Source organism: Mustela erminea, chromosome 9 (genome assembly GCF_009829155.1).
Source record: "Mustela erminea isolate mMusErm1 chromosome 9, mMusErm1.Pri, whole genome shotgun sequence".
NCBI classification, from domain to species: domain Eukaryota; kingdom Metazoa; phylum Chordata; class Mammalia; order Carnivora; family Mustelidae; genus Mustela; species Mustela erminea.
The window spans coordinates 106,571,993-106,591,387 of NC_045622.1; the positions used below are offsets into that span (position 1 = coordinate 106,571,993).

General features: G+C 56.7%; 1 protein-coding gene across 4 annotated transcripts; it reads left to right on the forward strand.

Moving 5' to 3' along the window:
* The first annotated feature begins 3,210 nt into the window (after positions 1-3,210).
* Positions 3,211-18,563, forward strand: SLC22A11 (solute carrier family 22 member 11). 4 transcript variants are annotated; one of them, XM_032360054.1, is made up of 11 exons: positions 3,211-3,331; positions 3,650-3,930; positions 5,160-5,263; positions 8,637-8,791; positions 8,888-9,056; positions 10,471-10,594; positions 11,525-11,640; positions 14,056-14,270; positions 15,340-15,448; positions 15,838-16,041; positions 17,451-18,563. In XM_032360054.1, the coding sequence occupies exons 1-11, from the start codon at positions 3,280-3,282 to the stop codon at positions 17,512-17,514; spliced, it is 1,593 nt and encodes a 530-aa protein (XP_032215945.1). In that variant the 5' UTR covers positions 3,211-3,279; the 3' UTR covers positions 17,515-18,563. The 4 variants fall into 4 exon arrangements, with proteins under 4 accessions (XP_032215945.1, XP_032215946.1, XP_032215944.1 ...); XM_032360055.1 differs by having other exon boundaries at positions 3,238-3,263; XM_032360053.1 differs by lacking the exon at positions 3,211-3,331 and adding an exon at positions 11,948-11,993 and having other exon boundaries at positions 3,353-3,930; positions 14,132-14,270.
* The last annotated feature ends 832 nt before the right edge of the window (positions 18,564-19,395 follow it).

The following is a 19,395-nucleotide window of genomic DNA, read 5'->3' on the forward strand; positions in this document are numbered from 1 at the left end:
GGGTCCTGGGATCACGACCGCATCAGGCTCTCTGCTCAGTGGGGAGCCTGCTTCCCTTCCTCTCTCTCTGCCTGCCTCTCTGCCTACTTGTGACTTCTGTCTGTCAAATAAATAAATAAAATCTTTAAAAAAAAAAAAAAAAGAATGGTTGTTGAGGGGCACCTGGTTGGCTCCATCAGTGGAGCCTGTGACTCTTGATTTCAGGGTTGTGAGTTCAAGCCTTGCACTTAAAATAAAATCTTTTTAAATTTATTTATTTATTTATTTGGGGGAGGGTTTGGGGTAGAGAGAGAGAGAGCCTTAAGCAGACTCCACATTGAGTGTGAGCCTGACATGGGGCTTGATCTCATAACCCTAAGATCATGACCCCAGCCCAAACCCAGAGTCAGCTGCTTAACTGACTGTACCACACAGGAGCCCCATAAATAAAATCTTTTAAAAAGAAAACCATAGAAGAATTCCTTTATCACCATGAAATGGAGAGGCCGTTTTAATAAAGTCAAATAAGAAAAGATTGAAAATTTGATGGCAAAAAAAAAATTTTACCCAAAAAAAAAAAAAATCAGCACAGTAACAAAATCGAAAAACAGACTGGAAAAAATACTGGCAACTCTCACCACAGGCCTAGAGCCAACCTTCCTGATACCTAAGGGCTTATAGAAATTGTATGGAAACCACAAACTGCAATCAAAAAGTTGTAATGGATGTGAAGAAGCAGTTTATAGAAAAAAGAAATGCAAATACATCTTAAAATATATTAAAAGTTGCTCAACCTCACTCATAAAAAAAAAAAAGGGGGCAAAAGTCAGACTAATTAACAAGACACTCTGGAACTTGGCGCCTATGATCTGAGGCTGCCTGTGTCTCTCCCCTGCGCCCCTGGGCGCGCTCCACCTGGGAACCCTTGGACCCCCAGGATGCCCAGGCCAGAATGCCCCAGGGGCTGGGAATTCTGCAGTCCCGGGTATGACCAGCAGGTGGCGGCACAGCTGCACCAAGCCCTGCCCCCAAGCAGCCCCAGAAAAACCAAAAACCCAAATTTTAAAAATTCCTTGGCCTGAGAACCCACAGTCAGTTGGAGATTCCGGGAGCCTTCTGGCAAATCTGGGAGGTTTGACCTTCTGCTGTAAGCAAAGCCTAGGGGCGTCCATGACAAGCAAAGGGCAGGGGAGAAGGGAACATTTTTACGCATATGGAAGAAGGAGATATAGACAAGAATTCCAATTTTCCAAGTGAGGCCAGGGTGGGTCCCAGCCACCAGAATCACCTGGGGGCTTATTTTTAAATGCAAATTCTGGGGCCTCCCTTTGTGGCAGGACCTGGGGAATGGCATTTAGAATGCCAGCACTCCTGTGGTTTCTGACCCCTGCTCAGGTTTGAGCCAGGCTGCCACCAACATGGGAACACCTCCTGGCATGAGCCAGAAATCAGGGGCCGGAGATGGGAGGCCTCAAAGTCACTGCCCCCCAGGGGCCAGGCCTTCCCTTGTGAAGATGCTATTTGCAAAAACATGGCATAAAGCCCAGTTCTTTCCATGTGAGATTCAGCCTTCGGGCTTCTGGACTAGGGCTGTGCCCAATCGGCCCCTCGCTCATGGCCTCCTGCTCTAATTTGGGTTGGTTCTCTCTCCACCTCTCTCTACTCGCTATTTTAAAATTCATAAGGAGAGGCGCCTGGGTGGCTCAGTGGGTTAAGCGTCTGCCTTTGGCTCGAGTCATGATCTCAGGGTCCTGGGATCGAGTCCCATGTTGGGCTCCCCACCCAGCAGGGAGTCTGCTTTTTTCTCTCTCTCATAAACAAATAAGTAGAAATCAATAAAATAATATAACCTTAAAACTAAAGAAAATCTTAAATAAAATAAAACCATAAACAAATTAAGTAAATAAATAAAATCTTAAGAAATAAAATGAAATTCATAATGAATTCTTGCCCACAGAGACAGCTTTGAAATCCAGGCCCAGACCCCACCCCTCGCTCCTCGGCCCCCTGGCTGGGTGTCACAGTGGCCGGATTCTCCAAGCCTCTGGGAAGTTCAGGGTCCAGATGCCTACCCGTACCTCACCCACACTTCCAGCACTCATCAGACTTCTCTCCAGAACTGACTCAGCCCACTCTTCTCCTAGCCTGGGAGATGACTGCCGGCTCCTTGGCTGGCCCTAAGTCTGATGGCAATCCTGAACTCCAGCCTTTTGCTGGGATCTGGTCCATGACAGGCCAGAGGCCACATGGCAGCCAGCCAGGGGCCTCAGAGAGAGAGCTCTGGCTTTGGTGTCTTGTTCTAATCCCCACGCTGCTGTGTTACCTGGGGCAAGCTGCCTGCCTTCTCTGAGCCTCAGTTTCCGTGTCTGGAGGAATTCGCACCAAGGGCTCGAGGGCTGCTATGAGGAGAGAAGGAGAGGGTCCGGACTGCACGGGCAGCACAGAGCTGGACACAGCAAGCCCCCAGTGCCAGGAGCAGCTGCTACTAAGAGGCTCAGTCTAGGTGGCTGGCTTCACCCAGGGTGCAGGGTGACGGGGCTGCCTTCACCCCTCCTCAAGCCAGGCTGGGCTAGAGTTAGACCCTGGGTCAGGGAGGTATGGCTCCACTCACTTTCCTGGTCTGCACACCTGCTCAGCTCCAGGCCCAAGAGGGGCTTCAAATGGATGTCAAGGGATCACAGCCCTGCTTTCTACCTGGGGGAGCTTCCAGTCTAATAAACGCAACCTGGAACCTGGAAATAGAAGCTTCCCAAAATAGTGAGTCTGCAAGCTGGTCTCCCGGGCTGCCTGGCCCGAGGCGCGCAGTAAGGAGAGAATGAGCCCAGGCCTGGGTCCTCCTGGTGCTGGGATCCCACCTGCTTCCCTGCAGCCTGCGGGGGTGGGGGTAGCTACAGAGGACCCTGCCCAGTCCCCCCTCTCTGTGCTGTAGCCAAATGGCCTGAATCTTCGTCCAGCGCGGCTGAAACTCAAACCAACTGTTTCCTGATTTAAAGAGCCACAGGAGAGGGACCTGAAAATTTCGTTTAGGAATGTGAGCAGGCCCCCAGCAGAGAGCTGCCAAAGCCTCCCTCAGGAGCTGCACCTGACTTTCCTGCCTAGGAGCTCACGGTGAGATTGAACTTTAACCAAGGTCACTGCCGGGTGCCACTTCCTCCATGACTGGAGCTCAGTAACATCACAGCTCAGTGCATCCTTTTTTTTTTCTTTTTCCACACCTGCTTGATCTTTCACTCTTGGTACTGGTGAACCAGAGCGCCTTGGAGGCCCCAGGCAGCCTGGGGACAGTGAGCTTTGTCCCTGATGTCCCCTCTCCAGAGGGGTGGGGCACCCAAGCGTCATTCCCTGAAACAGGGTAAGGGGGAGTTTCTTTCTTCAAAGCATCTGGGGCATCTCAGGACTGACTTGACTAACCGGTTGCGAGCCGGCTCTCCCAACCAGCTGCAGGCTAGCGAGGGCAGAAGGCCCGATTGCAAGGGTCCCGGCAGCTGCTAGAGGTTCGGATAGTCGCGGGCTCCCTGACCTCTGGGACAGCTGCCCTGGCCACCTGCGGCTCTGCCCATGGCCTTCGCCGAGCTCCTGGAGCGAGCAGGGGGAGTGGGCCTCTTCCAGGCCCTGCAAGTTCTCACTGTCCTCCTTCCCTCCATCTTGGTGCCCTCGCAAATGCTCATAGAGAACTTCCTGGCCGCCGTCCCAGGCCACCGCTGCTGGGTCCGCATGCTGGACAATAGCTCCGAGGCCCCCGCAAACCTCAGCTCTAAGGACCTCCTGACCGTCTCCATCCCACCGGGCCTCAACCGTGAGCCACACCAGTGTCGCCGCTTCCGCCAACCACAGTGGCAGCTCCTGGACCCCAACGCCACGGCCACCAACCGGAGCGAGGCTGCCACGGAGCCGTGCGTGGACGGCTGGGTCTACGACCGCAGCACCTTCACCTCCACCATCGTGTCGGAAGTAAGGGCCTCCCCCATGCCGACCCCATGGCTCTCTGACCCGGCTTCCCAGGGATGGCCGCCCACCCATGCCTGGAAGTTCCCAGCAGTGGTACGGAATTAGAGGCGACTTGCTCAACACATGCTGGCCCGGACCCTGATCCGAGGCCCGAGTTCCAGGATAAGCAGGAAGACTTTGAGGAATTTTAGAATTGGTCACCATTTAGCCCTGCAGGAAAGGGACAGTGACAGGCACTGTTCTAGAGGCTTTTCCCCCTAGTCTCACTCCGAGCTCACGAGCAGGGGGCCTTGTGTGCGTCTGGGAAGGAACAAAGAGAAGCAGAGTGAGGGAGATAAGTTGGCCAGGACACACAGCTCACACGCTCCAGCAGCCGCCTCAGCCCAGACAGACCATCAGGGGCCGGAAGCTGGGTCTCCATCACGGCCTGTCCTGCGGCTACCCAGGAGGAAAGCACGTCTGGGGAGCAGGGCTGAGAGGCAAGTGGGGAAGGCCTCTCTGGAGGGGAGACTTGGATGAGACAAGGACAGTGCAGAGAGAGCCCAGTGGGGACAAGAGTCCAGGTGTGGGGTGCAGAAGGAGGCCCATTGTGTCTGGGCACAAGGAGTTAGGGGCCAGGCCACAATGCAAGGATCTGCTTGGCATTTTCCAGTGATCACTTTGCCCCGTGGGGACAGGGGGCTCCTGCTTCAGTGGCCCTGGCTAGAGAAGCCGAAACAGAGCGAAGCCGTCAGGTTTTGGTGGAGGACTGCGTAGTGGGGCGTGTTGGGGCCATGGATGTGCGGACCCCGGCAGGAGCACTCAGAAATTACGTACTTAGCCCTCTCTGCTCATCCCCGCGGCCCTGCGAGGGAAGCAGCTGCACCGCCCCCCTTCTGCATGAGAAACCGGGCTCAGCAGGTGCAGAAAACCCCGGGCTCCCCCAGCCAGCCGCAGGGTTAGAACCGCAGCCTGTGGTTCAGCCACCGCGCTCCAGTGCCCACCCCCCGCGCACCCAGAGCAGCCGAGTCACATGCGTGCCATGCAGCTGGCTGGGAGGAGAGAGCGGAGCCCCCCAACCCCAGCACACCCAGTCCCGTCTCTAACGCCTGGCCCGAGGGACACCACCCCCAGGACCTAGGCTGACCAGGTGCTCCTGGCTGGGAACTCCCAACCTGGGTCTCCCTCTGCCGCCCAGGCCCCACTGTTCTGTGTCCCCTGAGCCCAGCTGCTGTGCCCTCCTTCTCTTCCAGTGGGACCTAGTATGTGACAACCAGGGCCTGAAGCCCATGGGCCAGTCCATCTACATGGCTGGGGTCCTGCTGGGGTCCATCTCTTGGGGCTTCCTCTCTGACCGGTGAGTACCTTCACTCCCCGCCGGCTTCTCCTTGACAGAATGAGCTCCACGGGGACAGAAGTACAGAAATGGACCATGAACATCCACATTCCTTGAGAGATGGGGCTCTCCGGGTCTAGACAAGAGTCCCAGGTCCCCAGGGAGCAGCGACGGCCAAGAATCCCATGCCAGATTAAGCTACATTGTGCGTGATCCCCTCAAACACCACGCTCTCTCCTTTGGAGACACCAACCTTCCTCGGCACCCATTCTGTGCCGGGCGCTGCACAGCCCCCTCTTCCTCCTCCTCCTTCTTCTTCTAAAGGTTTTATTTATTTATTTCAGAGAGAGAGAGCGAGAGAGCGAGCGTGCACATGTGCGTGAGCTTGAGTGGGGGCTGTGGGGTGAAGGGCAGAGAGAGAGGGAGAAGCAGGCTCCAGGGCGCCTACGCTGAGCGGGGAGCTGGATGCGGGACTCAATCTCAGGACCCGGGATCATGACCTGAGCTGAAGGCAGACCCCTGACCTACAGAGCCACCCAGGTGCCCCGGCCCTTCTTTCTTCTAACTCCAAGTACTTGGCCCGCTGTGAACTAGAAATCCTCCTCCTCCTCCTCTGGCTCCTCCCCCTTGTGAGGTGGTACCCCCAGGACCTAGCCCCGCCCCTTCTCTTGGCCACTGCCCCCACCACCACCCCGACTTGAGGTTCCAGGTGGAGGAGTATTTGCCTCACATTTGCTGGGGCCAACGCTGGCCTCGTGACCCCCACCGCCAGCCCAACCCCTCGGCACCGGACTCCATCTGGGAAACCGGCCCCTCCCCCCACCCCTCCACCCCCGCCCATGGCACACCCCTAAGCATGGGAGCCAGCCCTGGTCTCCTGCCCTCCCCTGCAGATCCAGCCCCAGGCCCCTCTTCTCCATACCTTCCCCTTGCCCAAGCCACCTGCCTCTCTGGCCTGGGGCAGGCCCTGACCCCCTTGAGGGTGTCTTTCCTCCATTCGGAGTGACTTTGCGAAATCCTCTATGTGGATCTGGTTGATGCCAGCCTGAGGTCCTCCAGGGCCACCTCACTGAGGACAGTTCCTGCCCCCCACCCCCTCCACCTCTGCTTGGCCCTTGGCTTCTCCCCCACACCCATGCAGGCCCTTACTGGGGCTCCCTGGACATCCTGGCTGCAGAGCTTGGAGGGGGCCCATGGTCAGTGGCTGGTGGCTGAGCCTCATTCTGAAGGTTGTCCCCCTGGTTTCTTTGTGCCCGGCACGCAGACCTCAGCCCTAGGCAGCCTCTTTCCACCACAGGCAGGAGGCCCCACCGGGGGCCTCAGGACCCCCGCCCTGTCCTCCGGCACCATGGGTCCCCTGGTCATGCTTTCTGTCCTTACTCACTGCACCTACTCTAACAATGCTCACTTGCTCGCTCACTCACTGGTCAATCGGGGGGCATCCCCCGGGGACATAGCTCCCAGAAGGCAGGGGCACGGCATCCCCAGGTCCCCAGCGTCCAGCACGTGGCAGGCACCCAATCCTTATTCAGTGAACACAGGAACAGCTTCCCGCCTTTGCCACACCCTGTGGGCTCTGGGTCTGGCCCCTGGGTTCCCTCCCCACCTTTCTTTCCCTGGTTCCCTAGAAGGCGGGTGTGCTGCTTCCCATGTCTCCTCTTCCTGTTCTGGGGACCTGGCTCTGTCCGCGGGTCTGTTGTGGGTTAATCACATGAAGGACATCAATCACAGACAGACCTCGGGCTGGGCAGGGTGTGGTGTGGGCTCCTCCTGTTGAGGCTCTGCTACCATCATCATCATCGGTGGGCCTTATTTAATCCTGAGCATGGTGGGGGGCCCGAGCAGCAGGGAAGGACGTGGTCCAGGTGGCACTTTCAGAGGACAGCTGCCATGCGGCTCTGGCTCCTTCCCCTGGGGCTGTCCATGCTGGAAGCCAAATCACCATCAGTCTGCAGCCTACCCAGGGAGCCTGGCGTCGGGGCCCGGTGTCGGCATCCAGCCCTCGCCCTGGGTCTGGGCCACATGTCCTTGTTCCTGGGCAGTGCTCAGACAGGCAGGCCAACCATCGCCCGAATCTCTCCCATTGGATCGACACATGCTTTGGCCAAGTGCAGGCCATGGTTCGGGCTAAGCCAGCCTTGGGGCTGGAGCAGCACGGTGGGTGTGCTGGTAGATGTCCGAGGGCCCGACACGGGTGGTCTCACAGGAGCTCTGGTCCGCGTGCTGGCCAGCTTGCCCAAGGCCACGTGCGCTCCACCCCCGGGCGCGCCGCCTCCTTGCTCGGCATCATGGTTTTCACGGCTCTGTAAGGCCGTCATCACACACACCCCCATTGCACAGACGGGGGAACTGTGGCTTGGAGACATTGAGTCCTGTGCCCAAGGTCACCCAGGCAGGACATAGTTGGGCTCAAAACCCAGGCTTCTGAAGCGTAAAGCCCATCTTTGTTTGGTTTTTATTTAAATTCCATTTGGCTAACATGCATTGTACTATGAGTCTCAGGTATACAAAACAGTGATTCAATCAAAGCCCGTTCTTTTTTTTTTTTTTTTAAGATTTTATTTATTTATTTGAGGGGTGCCTGAGCGGCTCAGTGGGTTACTCCCCTGCCTTCAGCTCAAGTCATGATCTCCAGGTCCTGGGATTGAGCCCTACATTGGGCTCTCTGCTCAGCAGGGAGCCTGCTTCCCCCTCTCTCTCTCTGCCTGCTTCTCTGCCTACTTGTGATCTCCCTCTCTCTGTCAAATAAATAAGAAAATAAAATCTTAAAAAAAAAAAGATTTGGGGCACCTGAGTGGCTCAGTGGGTTAAAGCCTCTGCCTTCAGCTCAGGTCATGATCCCGGGGTCCTAGGATCGAGCCCTGCATCGGGCTCTCTGCTCAGTGGGGAGCCTGCTTCCGCCTCTCTCTCTCTGCCTGCCTCTCTGCCTACTTGTGATCTGTCAAATAAATAAATTTTTTAAAAAATTATTTATTTATTTGAGAGAGAGAGTGAGTGAGTCAGAGAGAGAGCACAAGCCAGGGAGAGAGGGAGAGGGAGAAGGAGACTCCCACGGAGCAGGGAGCCCGATGCGGGGCTCGATCCCAGGACGCTGAGATCATGACCTGAGCTGAAGGCAGACACTTAAGCGACTGAGCCACCCGGGTACCCAGAGCCCATACTTCACCCTGAGGTGATGTTGGCCCTGAAATCCAAGCATTTGCCATTTTTATAACAGGCAGACTCGGAGCCTGCTCTGGGGAGATCCGCAGTGGGGAGCAGGTGCTGTCTGCACGAGGGGCCCCAACAGGTGCCCCACCCTCTCAAACCCTCCTTTCCCTTGAAGCAGCTGCCCCCAGGCCCAAGTCCCCAGCACCCCTCTCCAGGCCCCCACGGTGCTTGTGTCCCAATCCAGGTTCGGGCGGAAGCCGGTGCTGAGCTGGTGCTGCCTGCAGGTGGCTTTGGCCAACACTGGCACCATCTTCGCTTCCAATTTCCTCATCTACTGTGGCCTCCGGTTCCTGAGCGCTTTTGGAGCAGCCGGCATCATCATGATCCCGGCGACGCTCAGTGAGTCCCTCCCTCAGCAATACGTGCCATGATGGGGGAGGGGGAGGGGACAGGCCACCAAGTGGGCCTTACCTGCCTGTCTGCATCACGTTTCAGTGGTGGAGTGGACCACAACCCGCAGGAGGGCCGTCACCGTAACAGTGCTGGGGTGCTCCTATAGCCTGGGCCAGATGGCCCTGGGGGCCTTGGCCTTCACCCTGCGGGACTGGCGGGCTCTCCAGACAGCCGTATCGATGCCCTTCTTTGCCATCTTCCTGATCTCCTGGTTGGTACAGTGTGAGACCTTTGCCCTTGGGGAGGACATCACTCACTAGGAGGGAGACTGGGAGGGCCAGGGTGCCCCTCAACCCCACCGCCCTGACCGGGCGTGGATCCAAGGGGCTGAGAGCCACGGAGGGCAAGGATGTATGCGGAGCCCCTGCTCAGGAGAAACATCTTGGGGTTCAGAGTTCCGGGGTGGGCATTTTAGCCCAAGGTATGAGGCTCCCATCTGGCCAGCCGGCCCCCAGGTCTTCCCTTTCTCAGCCCCAGCTGCCCCCGCCGGCCGGACCCCTTCCTTCGCATCACTGGCCCGACCGACCGCCTGCAGGTACCTGGGTCAGTGCGGACTGGCGTTGGATATGGAAAGATACAATTACTACGGTTATTTGCCGTAACATGCCCTGAGATCTGGAAACACGTGCTTGGGTGAGGGAGAGGGAAACAGTCACAAACTCATGACCTCAACCGTTCTGTCGTGTCTGTGCACCGGGGCTGAGTACACCTGCACCCCGAAAGTCTGCTGTGCGGTACGGAGAGTAGCAAGGACTCACTCATTCCTTCTCCAGCATTTACTGCCCCGTGCCAGACGCAGTTTTAGGTCATGGGGACACATCAGCAAAGAAAACAGATCAAAAGCCACTGACTACGCAGAGTTTTGGCACAGCAACAGAATCAGTGAGCAAGGTGGAGGACATCCCATAAACACACTTAATCGGCCCTTCTGGTCACCTGTGTGGGGTGCATTCCAGATGCTGTTGGTCATACCAGATGTGTGTTCACTTCTTCTAACGAGGAAGGTGATACAATGACCGCCATTTTCAGGTGAGGGACGGAGGCCCAGAGAGGTTCAGTGACTTGCCCCAGGCCACACAGCTGGTAAGCACCAGAGGCAGGATTTGAACCCAGGCAGGCTGGCTCTTTGAACCACTGCACTTCCCTGCAAACAGGGCTGAGCCCCTCAGGCTGGGTAAACGCCAGACCTTTTCACCCAGGAGATGACTCTCCCTGCCGTTTCCCTGAGGCTGGGAAGAAGCAGGCTACTTTTATAGAACCACTCAGTTCTGGCTGGGGATGTAGTACACTGTGCACTGTCACAGAAACGGTCTCCGCATCGCCATAGACCCAGGCAGCCCGTGCACTGGCCACACGTGAGTCCCTGACTGTTGGGAAGCCAGACGGGGTGGCACAGGGGAAAGAGGGCGGCCGGGCATGGGGACCCAGCTTTTCTCTGGAGCCGTGGGGGCCTGCCAGTCTCCTGCCCTGGCACCAGCAGTGCCGAGGGGACAGCAGCTGGCTGCCATCCCTCTCCCGCTGCTGCTGGGGGAGCGGCTGCCCGCATCCCCCTCCCAACCTGGCGAGGAGGGCCCAGGAACCTGGAAGAGTGCAGGGGCCCAGGTAAGCATCTGGGTCTTTACCAGGTGGCTGCCGGAGTCTGCCCGCTGGCTGATTATCACGGGCAAACCAGAACAAGCACTCCAGGAGCTCAGAAAAGTGGCCAGGATAAACGGCCACAAGGAAGCCACCAAGTCACTGACCGTCGAGGTGAGAGCCCCTGTTTGTGACATGTGGGACATAGCAGGGAGACAACAGCCACAGATGCCTTATCGCCGCAACTTCAACACTGCCCACTCCAGCGACAGAAGTGACACTCCTCCCCCAGCTGGCTGGTCAGGGGCTTTCAACCACGTGCATTGCATGGTGACCTCACGGGGCTTCTCGGTGTTTTGGGGGGAAACTGGATGTGCTGCTTGGGTGGCGATTCTTTCAAGAAGCCGGTGTGGGAGGATGTGCAGTAGAAACAAGAAAACTCAGCCTGGGGTTGGGAGGATCAGGGAAGGCTTCCAGGAGGAGGTGAGCTGACCAAGAGTGAGCTGAACACAGGGTGGGGCCCAGAGGTGCAGGAAGAATCTGAATGGGCACTTGTGTACAGTGAGGAGCCCGTGTGGCTGGGGTACGAGGCAGACCCTGGTGCCAGCCATGAGGGGCAAGGCGGGTGGTCGGGTTTGCCTAGGAACTGCCGAGAGTAGCACGTAGCCCGCAGCTAAGAGAGTCAGAGCTGGGACACAAGACTGACTCCCTGGCTCAGAGTAGGGGGTCCCTGTGTGCAGGGGTGGGAGGCCAGCTGCAGTGGGGGGCCAGAGAGAGATCTTTCTTTCTTTCTTTTTTTAATTTACTTGAGAGGCAGACTTCACGAGTAGGCTGAGAGGCAGGCAGAAAGAGGAGGAAGCAGGCTCCCCGCTGAGCAGAGAGCCTGATATGGGGCTCGATCCCAGGACCCTGGGATCATGACCTGAGCCAAATGCAGAAGATCTCCCACAGAGAAAGATCTTTCTGTTTCCGTGTCATCGCCCCCCCCACTTTCCAGTTTCCAGGCTCCTCCCATCACTCTACCCACCTGGGCGCCTTCCCTGGCCTGGGGGCAGGGCAGGGCCAATGCCTCCCGCCCCCCACTGTGTCCTGTTCTCACCGCAGGTGCTCACGGCCAGCATGGAGGAGGAGGTGGCTTCTGTGAAGGCCCGCAGGTCAGTGCTGGACCTGTTTCTCGTGCCCACGCTCCGCTGGAGAAGCTGCAGTATGTTCCTGGTGAGGTACGCGCCCTGGTCATCCCTCCCAGGGCCAGGGCTGAGCGGGGAGGCTGGCGGCATCCGTGGGGCCACCTGATGGTCAGTGGAGGCCGGTGGCCAGGGCCATGTAAGTGGTCACCCAAGGCAGAACGAAAGACACAGAAGTTTATTGAATTTGCTGCAAGGGAGCGGCAGGCAGGACAGCAGAGGAGACACTGAGTGCCAGGAGGCAGTGGTGGGGGTGGCGGGGTTGGGGGGGCGGTACGGGACTGTAGTTATGGGGGAGGGGAAGAGGTAGGGAACGAGTGGAATGTTCCTTTCTTGCTAACAGTGCCCAGTTGCAAGCAGCCAACGGGTCAGCGAGTGGCTGTTTTGAGGTGGGTCCCAATGGATCTGTTTGCTTTCATCCTGGTGGTCTTGCTGTTGGCCCTTCTGCTTTCCTGGGGCTTCAATTGCTCAAGTTCATCGCTTAAAAAACGGCCTCGGTCATTTCCAGGGTGGGGATGGGGGACAGCTCCTGCACGGCCTCCTCGAGAAACACCTTTCTGTTCCAGAGAGGCAGCTCCCCCAGGAGGCAGGAGTCCCAGCCAGCACTGGGGAGGGGCTATGGGGGCTCCTTTGGGAAACCAGTTGAAGGGCAGGGACAGGGGCACGGTGAAGCCCAGGCTGGAGGTGAGCCTATGTCCCTAGAGCTTGGGGAACCCAAGCTCGTCTACACCCCCCACCCCGGGACAGCAGGGCCCAGCCGGGCAGGTAACTTGCCCAAGATGACAGAACAGTCATTTGAACCTCGGCTGAGCCCCCTCCTTGCCCACTACAGCCCCCCCAGGTCCCACATTGAGCACGGACTCCCCAGCAGGCCCCTTCTTAGCACCCTGACAGGCACCTGGGAGCAGGAGAAGGCTCCTAATAAAACAAATTCAGTTCAAGGGACTTGCAGGGACCATACTGACAAGTGAGGGTCAGGTTTGATGGAGACAGGATCTTGAAACTAAAGATCAGGAAAACGTTTTATTTTCTGCTATATTTAACCACATATGGATTCCAATGGCAAATATTTGCTACACCTTAGAGAATGGATCAAATGCTTTTTATTTTTTTTGCCCTGGCTTATGTTTTTTCTGACAAATGAAAAGGAGTGCTTGGTGCCCGGAATGTGGAGGGGGCCATTCTTTCAAAACCTTCAAGGCTTCCTCAGCGCTCCCAGGAGCCCCTCTGCATCCTTTGTTATTCAGATCACAGGCTGGGAAGCTGCTAACCTGGTGGGTTTCTGGGCTTCTACCATTAACCCCTTTGGTGGGTCGGCTGCTTTGAGCCGGAGCTGAGCCCCTCCCCCACGGGGCTTCCCCAAACTTCGAGAAAGGCCAGGGACTGCAGCTTTAGTCTACAGCTGGTATCTTGCTGTCTGGCTGAGTGCTACACTCCGGGGTGTGGCCCAAGGGGAGTGTCCGTGAAGCCGGGCTGGGGACTGATTTGAAAAGTGGTAGCAAATAATTTCACAACATGGCCATCACTGGACCCAGATTTAATCTCCAAACTGCGGAAATCCCGCTACTCTAGGTTCAGCTTTGGCTACTGGGGAGCCTGGGGGGTGGCAGTCTGTCCCGTGTCCACTCTCTACCCCTCCACCCCGCCCACCCTCCTGCCAGCAGACTTGGGGTGCAGGTCAGTAAGCAGGAAGTTCATTGCAGGGGGTTCTTGGGATCCCTTCTTGTGGATGGGATGGGGAGGCTAGGGCAGGGCAGGGGAGCTGAGGAGAGAAGCAAGCGGATGGGGCAGGGGAGCTGTCCCAGGGGTACGGGCACTGCAGCACCCCCCACAAGCCCATGGAGGGCTCAAGGAACTGGGGTGATCCTTTCGAGCCGTCCCTCTGGCCTATGTCATGGGATGATCTCCCCACCTAAGAGGTAGCATTCCCAGAGACTGGGAAAGTACCTTTCTTTTGGGACAACACAGCCCACCTCATTCTATGATGAACCCATCTTTCAGGATAAAGAAACTGGTGTCCAGGGAAGTGCAGAGACTCGCCCAGGTTCATGGCCACTAGAGCTGGGCCAGGTCATGGTTCTGGCCGCGACTGGAAGCAAAGCCAGAGAATGCTAGGGCCAGACCTGGAGCTCGGCTTGACCCACAGAGCCTCATCAGCCTGGAGAGTTATGTGTCCCCGCTGGCTGGTGGCTGACTGGTGGCCAGGAGCCTGAGAGGTGACTGCCTTGCTGGTGGCTGACTGGTGGCCAGGAGCCTGAGAGGTGACTGCCTAAGGCAGAATGAATGAAGCCTACCCTTTCTCTCCTGGGTCGGTCCCACTCTCGAGAGACTGTCCAACATCCAACAGGCTTTTTGGGGTCCGGTAGTGACCTGCTCAGGACAGCCTGTGTCCTGAGGTGTGTGCCCTCTCCTCCGTGTGGCAGGGATCTGATTTCTGGCTTTGCCCTGCAGTTTCTCCCAAATGATCTCCTACTACGGGCTGGTCCTCGACCTGCAAAACCTGGGGAGTGACATCTTCCTCCTCCAGGTCCTCTTTGGAGCTGTGGACTTACTGGGCCGGGCCACCACCACTTTTCTGCTCAGCTCCCTGGGTCATCGCATGACACTGGCCAGCTTCCAGGCCATGGCTGGCCTCTCCATCCTGGCCAACATCTTCGTCCCACAAGGTGAGGCAGGGTGGGGGCGACCTGAGGGGGCTGAGCGGCTGAGAGCCTGGTGTACTGGCCTCCTGGGGTCCTTCCCCTCTCCTGCCGCCTAGCCCAGCACCCCTGCAGCCCTGTGTGCAAGCTGCGCCCAAGCCTACACCTGCCACATCACCTCAGGCTTCGAATCTCCCCATCGGTCCCCCACCACCCCCCTAAGGCAACCGAGGTCCAGAGAGGTGAAGCCTCAGTTGTCTCAGCCAGCCAGTGACCAGTCCAGGGCTGGGATCAGACTTCAAGCCCGAGGCTGGTCCCAAGGTGGGAGGAGGGGCTGAGGAAGCTGCTGGACGCTCTAGGTTGCTTGAAGTGAGGCAGGAACACCAAGCCTGGGAAGCTGGGGTGTGCAGATTGCTGGCGAGGGCCCCTGGGCCGCCGTCTTACTCTTTTCTTTCTGAATGAAGCTCTAATGCCCCGAAAACCCTCTCAGTCTGCATTTATGGCTCAAAGCAGGGCGGCGGGTCGAAGGGCGGGGATCCCAAGTTCTGGGCCAAGAGCCAAACGGGGAGGGAGGCTGAGGGACCACCTCCCATACAAGGCAGTGCTTGGGGAAAATTTGCCGCGACAGGTGTGTGACAGTTCAGGAGACTCGTCATTACAATGTGTGGGAGAGAAAGCTAAGGCGAGGATGGCTTTCTAGCTGGGGCTCCCCGCGAAAGCCAGCAGCAGGACCAGCGTTCCCACGAGCAGACCAAGGGCAGTGCGGAGGACCTGTCATGACCCTCTCCTTCATAGAAGAACCACACCCAGGTCCCAGAGAGACTTGCCCCAGGGACACTGAAGGGAGAAGTTCCAAGAGCCAACCTTGCCTGCCCCAGGATCGCCCACCCCAGGCTGGGCTGGGTTCTGGCCCTGCCCCCCCACCTCCAGCCCCCGAACTGTGATGTCATTCTGCACCCACATCCCTGTCCACCCTGGGCAGCCTGGCACCAAGTCAGCACCGTGGGGCACCTGGGCACAGTCAGGGGCAGGGGCGCTCCGGGCTGACTGGGGACCCCGCAGGCAGACCCCACCATCCCCATCTTCCTCTGCCCAGATTTGCAGACTGTGCGCGTGGTCTTCGCTGTGCTGGGAAAGGGATGCTTTGGCATAAGCTTAACCTCCATCAGTGTCTACAAGCCCGAGCTCTACCCAACTACACTGCGGTAGGCTGAGCGGCGCACTGCACCCGGGAGGGGCGGCCAGACCCCGGGGTGCACGAGAAAAGGGCATCCTGGAAAGGCCAGCAGGGGAAGGGCAGAGAGGGGCTGGGCATCCAGGAGCAGCACAGCAGACCAGGGAGAATGGAGTGGGTCCTTGAGAGTCTGTGATTGGATGTTCTCAGTAGCAGAGGGTAGGAAAATCTAGGAGGGCTCCGTGGAGGAGGTAGTGTCAGGAGACTCTGAGGAGTAGAGCTCCTTCAACCCCGTTTTCCCTCCCCTGGCACATCCTGGCCTAGCCAAATGCCTCCCCCTCCTCTCCACCCACCCAGTAAAGCCTCCTTCTTGAAAGTGGCAGCGGTGACGAAGGTCTGGGCCCTCCTCTCCACCCACAGGATGACAGCAGACGGCTTCCTGCAGTCGGTAGGTCGTCTAGGAGCTGTGATGGGCCCCCTAGTCAGGATGACTCACCAGGCCGTGCCCCTGCTGGCCCCCGTCTCCTACGGTGTCATCCCCATCTTGTCCAGCCTCATCCTGTTTTTCCTCCCGGAGACCCGGGGACTCCCACTTCCTGATACCATCCAGGACCTGGAGAACCAGTGAGTGATCCTTGGCCACCCTGGGAGTAGGGCTGGGCTTCCAGGAGGTAGCTGGGCAGGGCTGCGGAAGTGGGGGACGGGACGGGAGAGCCCAAGGATCCGGGAGACGTGCTAGACAAAGAGGCTGGAGCTGGGCTGGTCATGGAGATGACACCAGCCGCCTGAGTTTTCCAAGAGCCGACAGCATCCCCGGTGCCTTGGGGCAGCGACCCAGTGAGCATCAAGGTTTGCGTCTGAAACCACGTAATCACTGCCACAACACAGCCAGGAAGAGACTATTTCCAACCCTGTTTACTAGAGGCTCAGAGAGATGAAGGGACAAATCAAGGTCTCCCAGGTAGAAAGCGCTCGTCCCTTGGGCAGGGAAATTCAAAGGCTACGAACCAGGCTCTGCAGCCAGACTCTTCTGGGACTGAATCCCTCCCCCCCCGCCGCGCACTGACCTCCCTTACCGCAATCACCCACGAGGTTGGAACCTGACCCTGACCGCCCTAGTTCAGTCTTCCTCAAGGAATCCCAGGCCCAGAGGGATCAAGAGCTCAGTTTCTGGAACACACTCTGCTACCCTCACGCCATCCTTTGAGAGAACAGAAACGAGGGAACATTCCTCAAGTTTATCTTGTGGCCTGAATCACCACGATGCTTCCGCTTCCTCATTCGTAAAAAGGGTTTAAAACAAAACGGAACAAAATGTCCACCCAAGCTCCAAGACCACTTTTTGAGTTAAAGTTATTCTATTAAAGCACCGAGAACAGTGCCGGGGCCCACAGCGCAGGCCCCAGGCTGCTGTGTCCTGGGTGAAGGTGGTCGTGGGGCGGCAACAGGCCGCTGCGCGGGAACCGAGGTCATGCTAATGGCTGGTTTAGCATCCCACTCCTGACTCGGGCTCCAGTCATGATCTCAGGGTCCTGGTGAGCCCCGCATCGGGCTCTCCACGCCCAAGTGGGTGTCGGCTCATCCTTCTCCCCTCTACTCCTCCTCGTTCTTTCTTCCTCGCTCAAATAAATAAATAAATAAATAAAACCTTTTAAAAAATAGTAATACCAACAGCTGGTTCTCAGGGGGCCCTTCCTGTGTCAGGAGAGCATCTCATTTAATCCCAACAACCCCACAAAGTGCTGTTGGGGTCAGTTTCATGGCCAAGGAAATGAAGACACAGAGAGGTCACGTAACTTACCCAAGGATGCTCAGCTCAGAAGCAGGGAAGATGGGACTTAACGTACTCTTTCACTTTTTTGAGCACCTACTGTGTTTCCAGGCACTATCTTGTGCTTTGGGGCCACGGCGGGAAATCCATCCCTAATCCCATGGAGTTTACCTGCTCATAGACTCCATCCCCCAGTTCCTGCCTCCAAGCCCTCCAGCCGCCTCACCGCACAACGCCGCTCTCTGTGTTTTGATTATTCTAGGAAATCGGCAGCAGCCAAGGGCAAGCGGCAAGAGGTGGTCATTACAGAGAGTACCTGGTTCTAGAAATTCTGCCTGCATGGAGCCCCTTTGGCTGAAGATCCCCATGAAGGGAATTACCTCTTCTCCAGTGGAGGAAGGAGGCAATTTGGAGAAACCCGAGGGCCTGGCGTGGCCGGGGTCGGGCGGCCGGGCTGAGAGGCAGCATTGAGGCCGAGGGCTGCTTTCCCACTCACTTCTGTCCCCCACCTCCCCACCCAACCTCAGCTCTGCCTAGTCCGGCCGGTTCATAAGTTGGGTTCTGCCCCCTCCCCGCCGGGCTCCCATCTTCACACCTTCACTCAAAACTCCAGACTCGCTTCACTGAACTGGAAGGAAGCTGCAGATTTCTCACCTCCGGGCTCCCAGAGGGGATCCTAGGACACAAACGGAAAGATCTGGACAGACCGGAGTCCCAGCCCCTCTCTCACCATCTGCAGAGTCCTCATCTGTAAAATGGAAATAATCACAGAACTTACTGGGTGTGTGTGTGTGTGTGTGTGTGTGTGTGACAGGATTAACAGATTTTAGCACAGATCACAGTCCAACACGCAGAACCTGCTGCCTTTGCAGCCCATGGGAATAGCAGGAACTACCGGGGGCCATGAGAGGCATTACAAAGCCTGCAGAGTGACCGCTGGTTCCTGAGGGAGGATGTGACTGGTGTATCTGAGGAATCCCACCCATTGACAGGGGACTGAGGCCCCCTCCTCAGGAATAACAGGAATGGCCCCTGGTTGCCTGATGAGAAGTGCTGTTGGCTATGGGACCATATCTACAGGAGCAGGTGGGGCAGGAGTGGGGTTCAGCCATTTGAGACCCTCCTGGTTTCCCTTACATGTCAAGGGAACACATCACACTGGGTCTTCATTTGAGGTCTTACATCACAGGGGCACCCTTGGTGTCTAACTCAAGGGGTCACCTTTGCCTAATTCACACAACTCTCCTCCCTGTGCTGGTAGCAGCCCTTGTTGATAGAACTGGGGGATCATGGAGGCTGACCACCTACTTTGAGGTAAGAAAAGTAAAGCTCAAAGAGGTGGAGGGATACGCTTGGAGTCACATGGCTGAGCCCAGTCCAGAGCTCCTTCCCACACACCAGGCTCCTCACCTTCACCTCCAGCCCCGCCCCCCCCCAGGCCTGACACCCACATCTGTGTCACAGAGTTACTCCTACAACCTTCCCTGAAGAGCCAGACCCCCTAGACACCTGCCCACTCTCCTTGGATAACTCAGAAGCCTCAAGCCACAGGCTTCCCATCGCATGCACCCCCATTTCCCCCCATCAAATCCAATGCATGGCAGGCCAATCAAACACAATTCAAATAAAATCCCTTATCTGCTTAACACCCTCTGGGGGCTCATGATAAAGACCACACCTCCCCCCACCAACAGGCTTCCGTGGGTCTCTAGCCTTGCTTCACATGTAATAAAGGTTTTTAAAAATTCAAGTCATATAAAGTATGTTCTTGGATCGTCATGGAGAGAAATTGGAAATCAGTAGCAAAGAGGTATCGGGGAAACTCCTTCATACTAAACAACACACTTCTAAATAACCCCGAGACCAAAAGAAGCCATCACAAAGGTAATTAGAAAATATTTTGAATTGAATGAAAATTTTTTTAAAAAATGACATATCAGAGTTTGTGGGATGAAACTAGAGAAGTGATTCAAGGGAAATTTATTTCATTAAGTGATTACATTAGAAAGGAAGAAAGTCTCAAATCCAATATCTCAGCTTTCACCTTTAGAAATTAGAAAAAGAAGAGCTAATTTAAACTGAAGTAAGTAGAAAAGGAAATAATAAACAGAAGTCAGAAAAATAGAAAATGATCGAGAACATCGATGAAACCTGAGGCTGGTTTTTTGAGAAGTCCATAAAATTTATAAATCTCTAGATGTATTGCT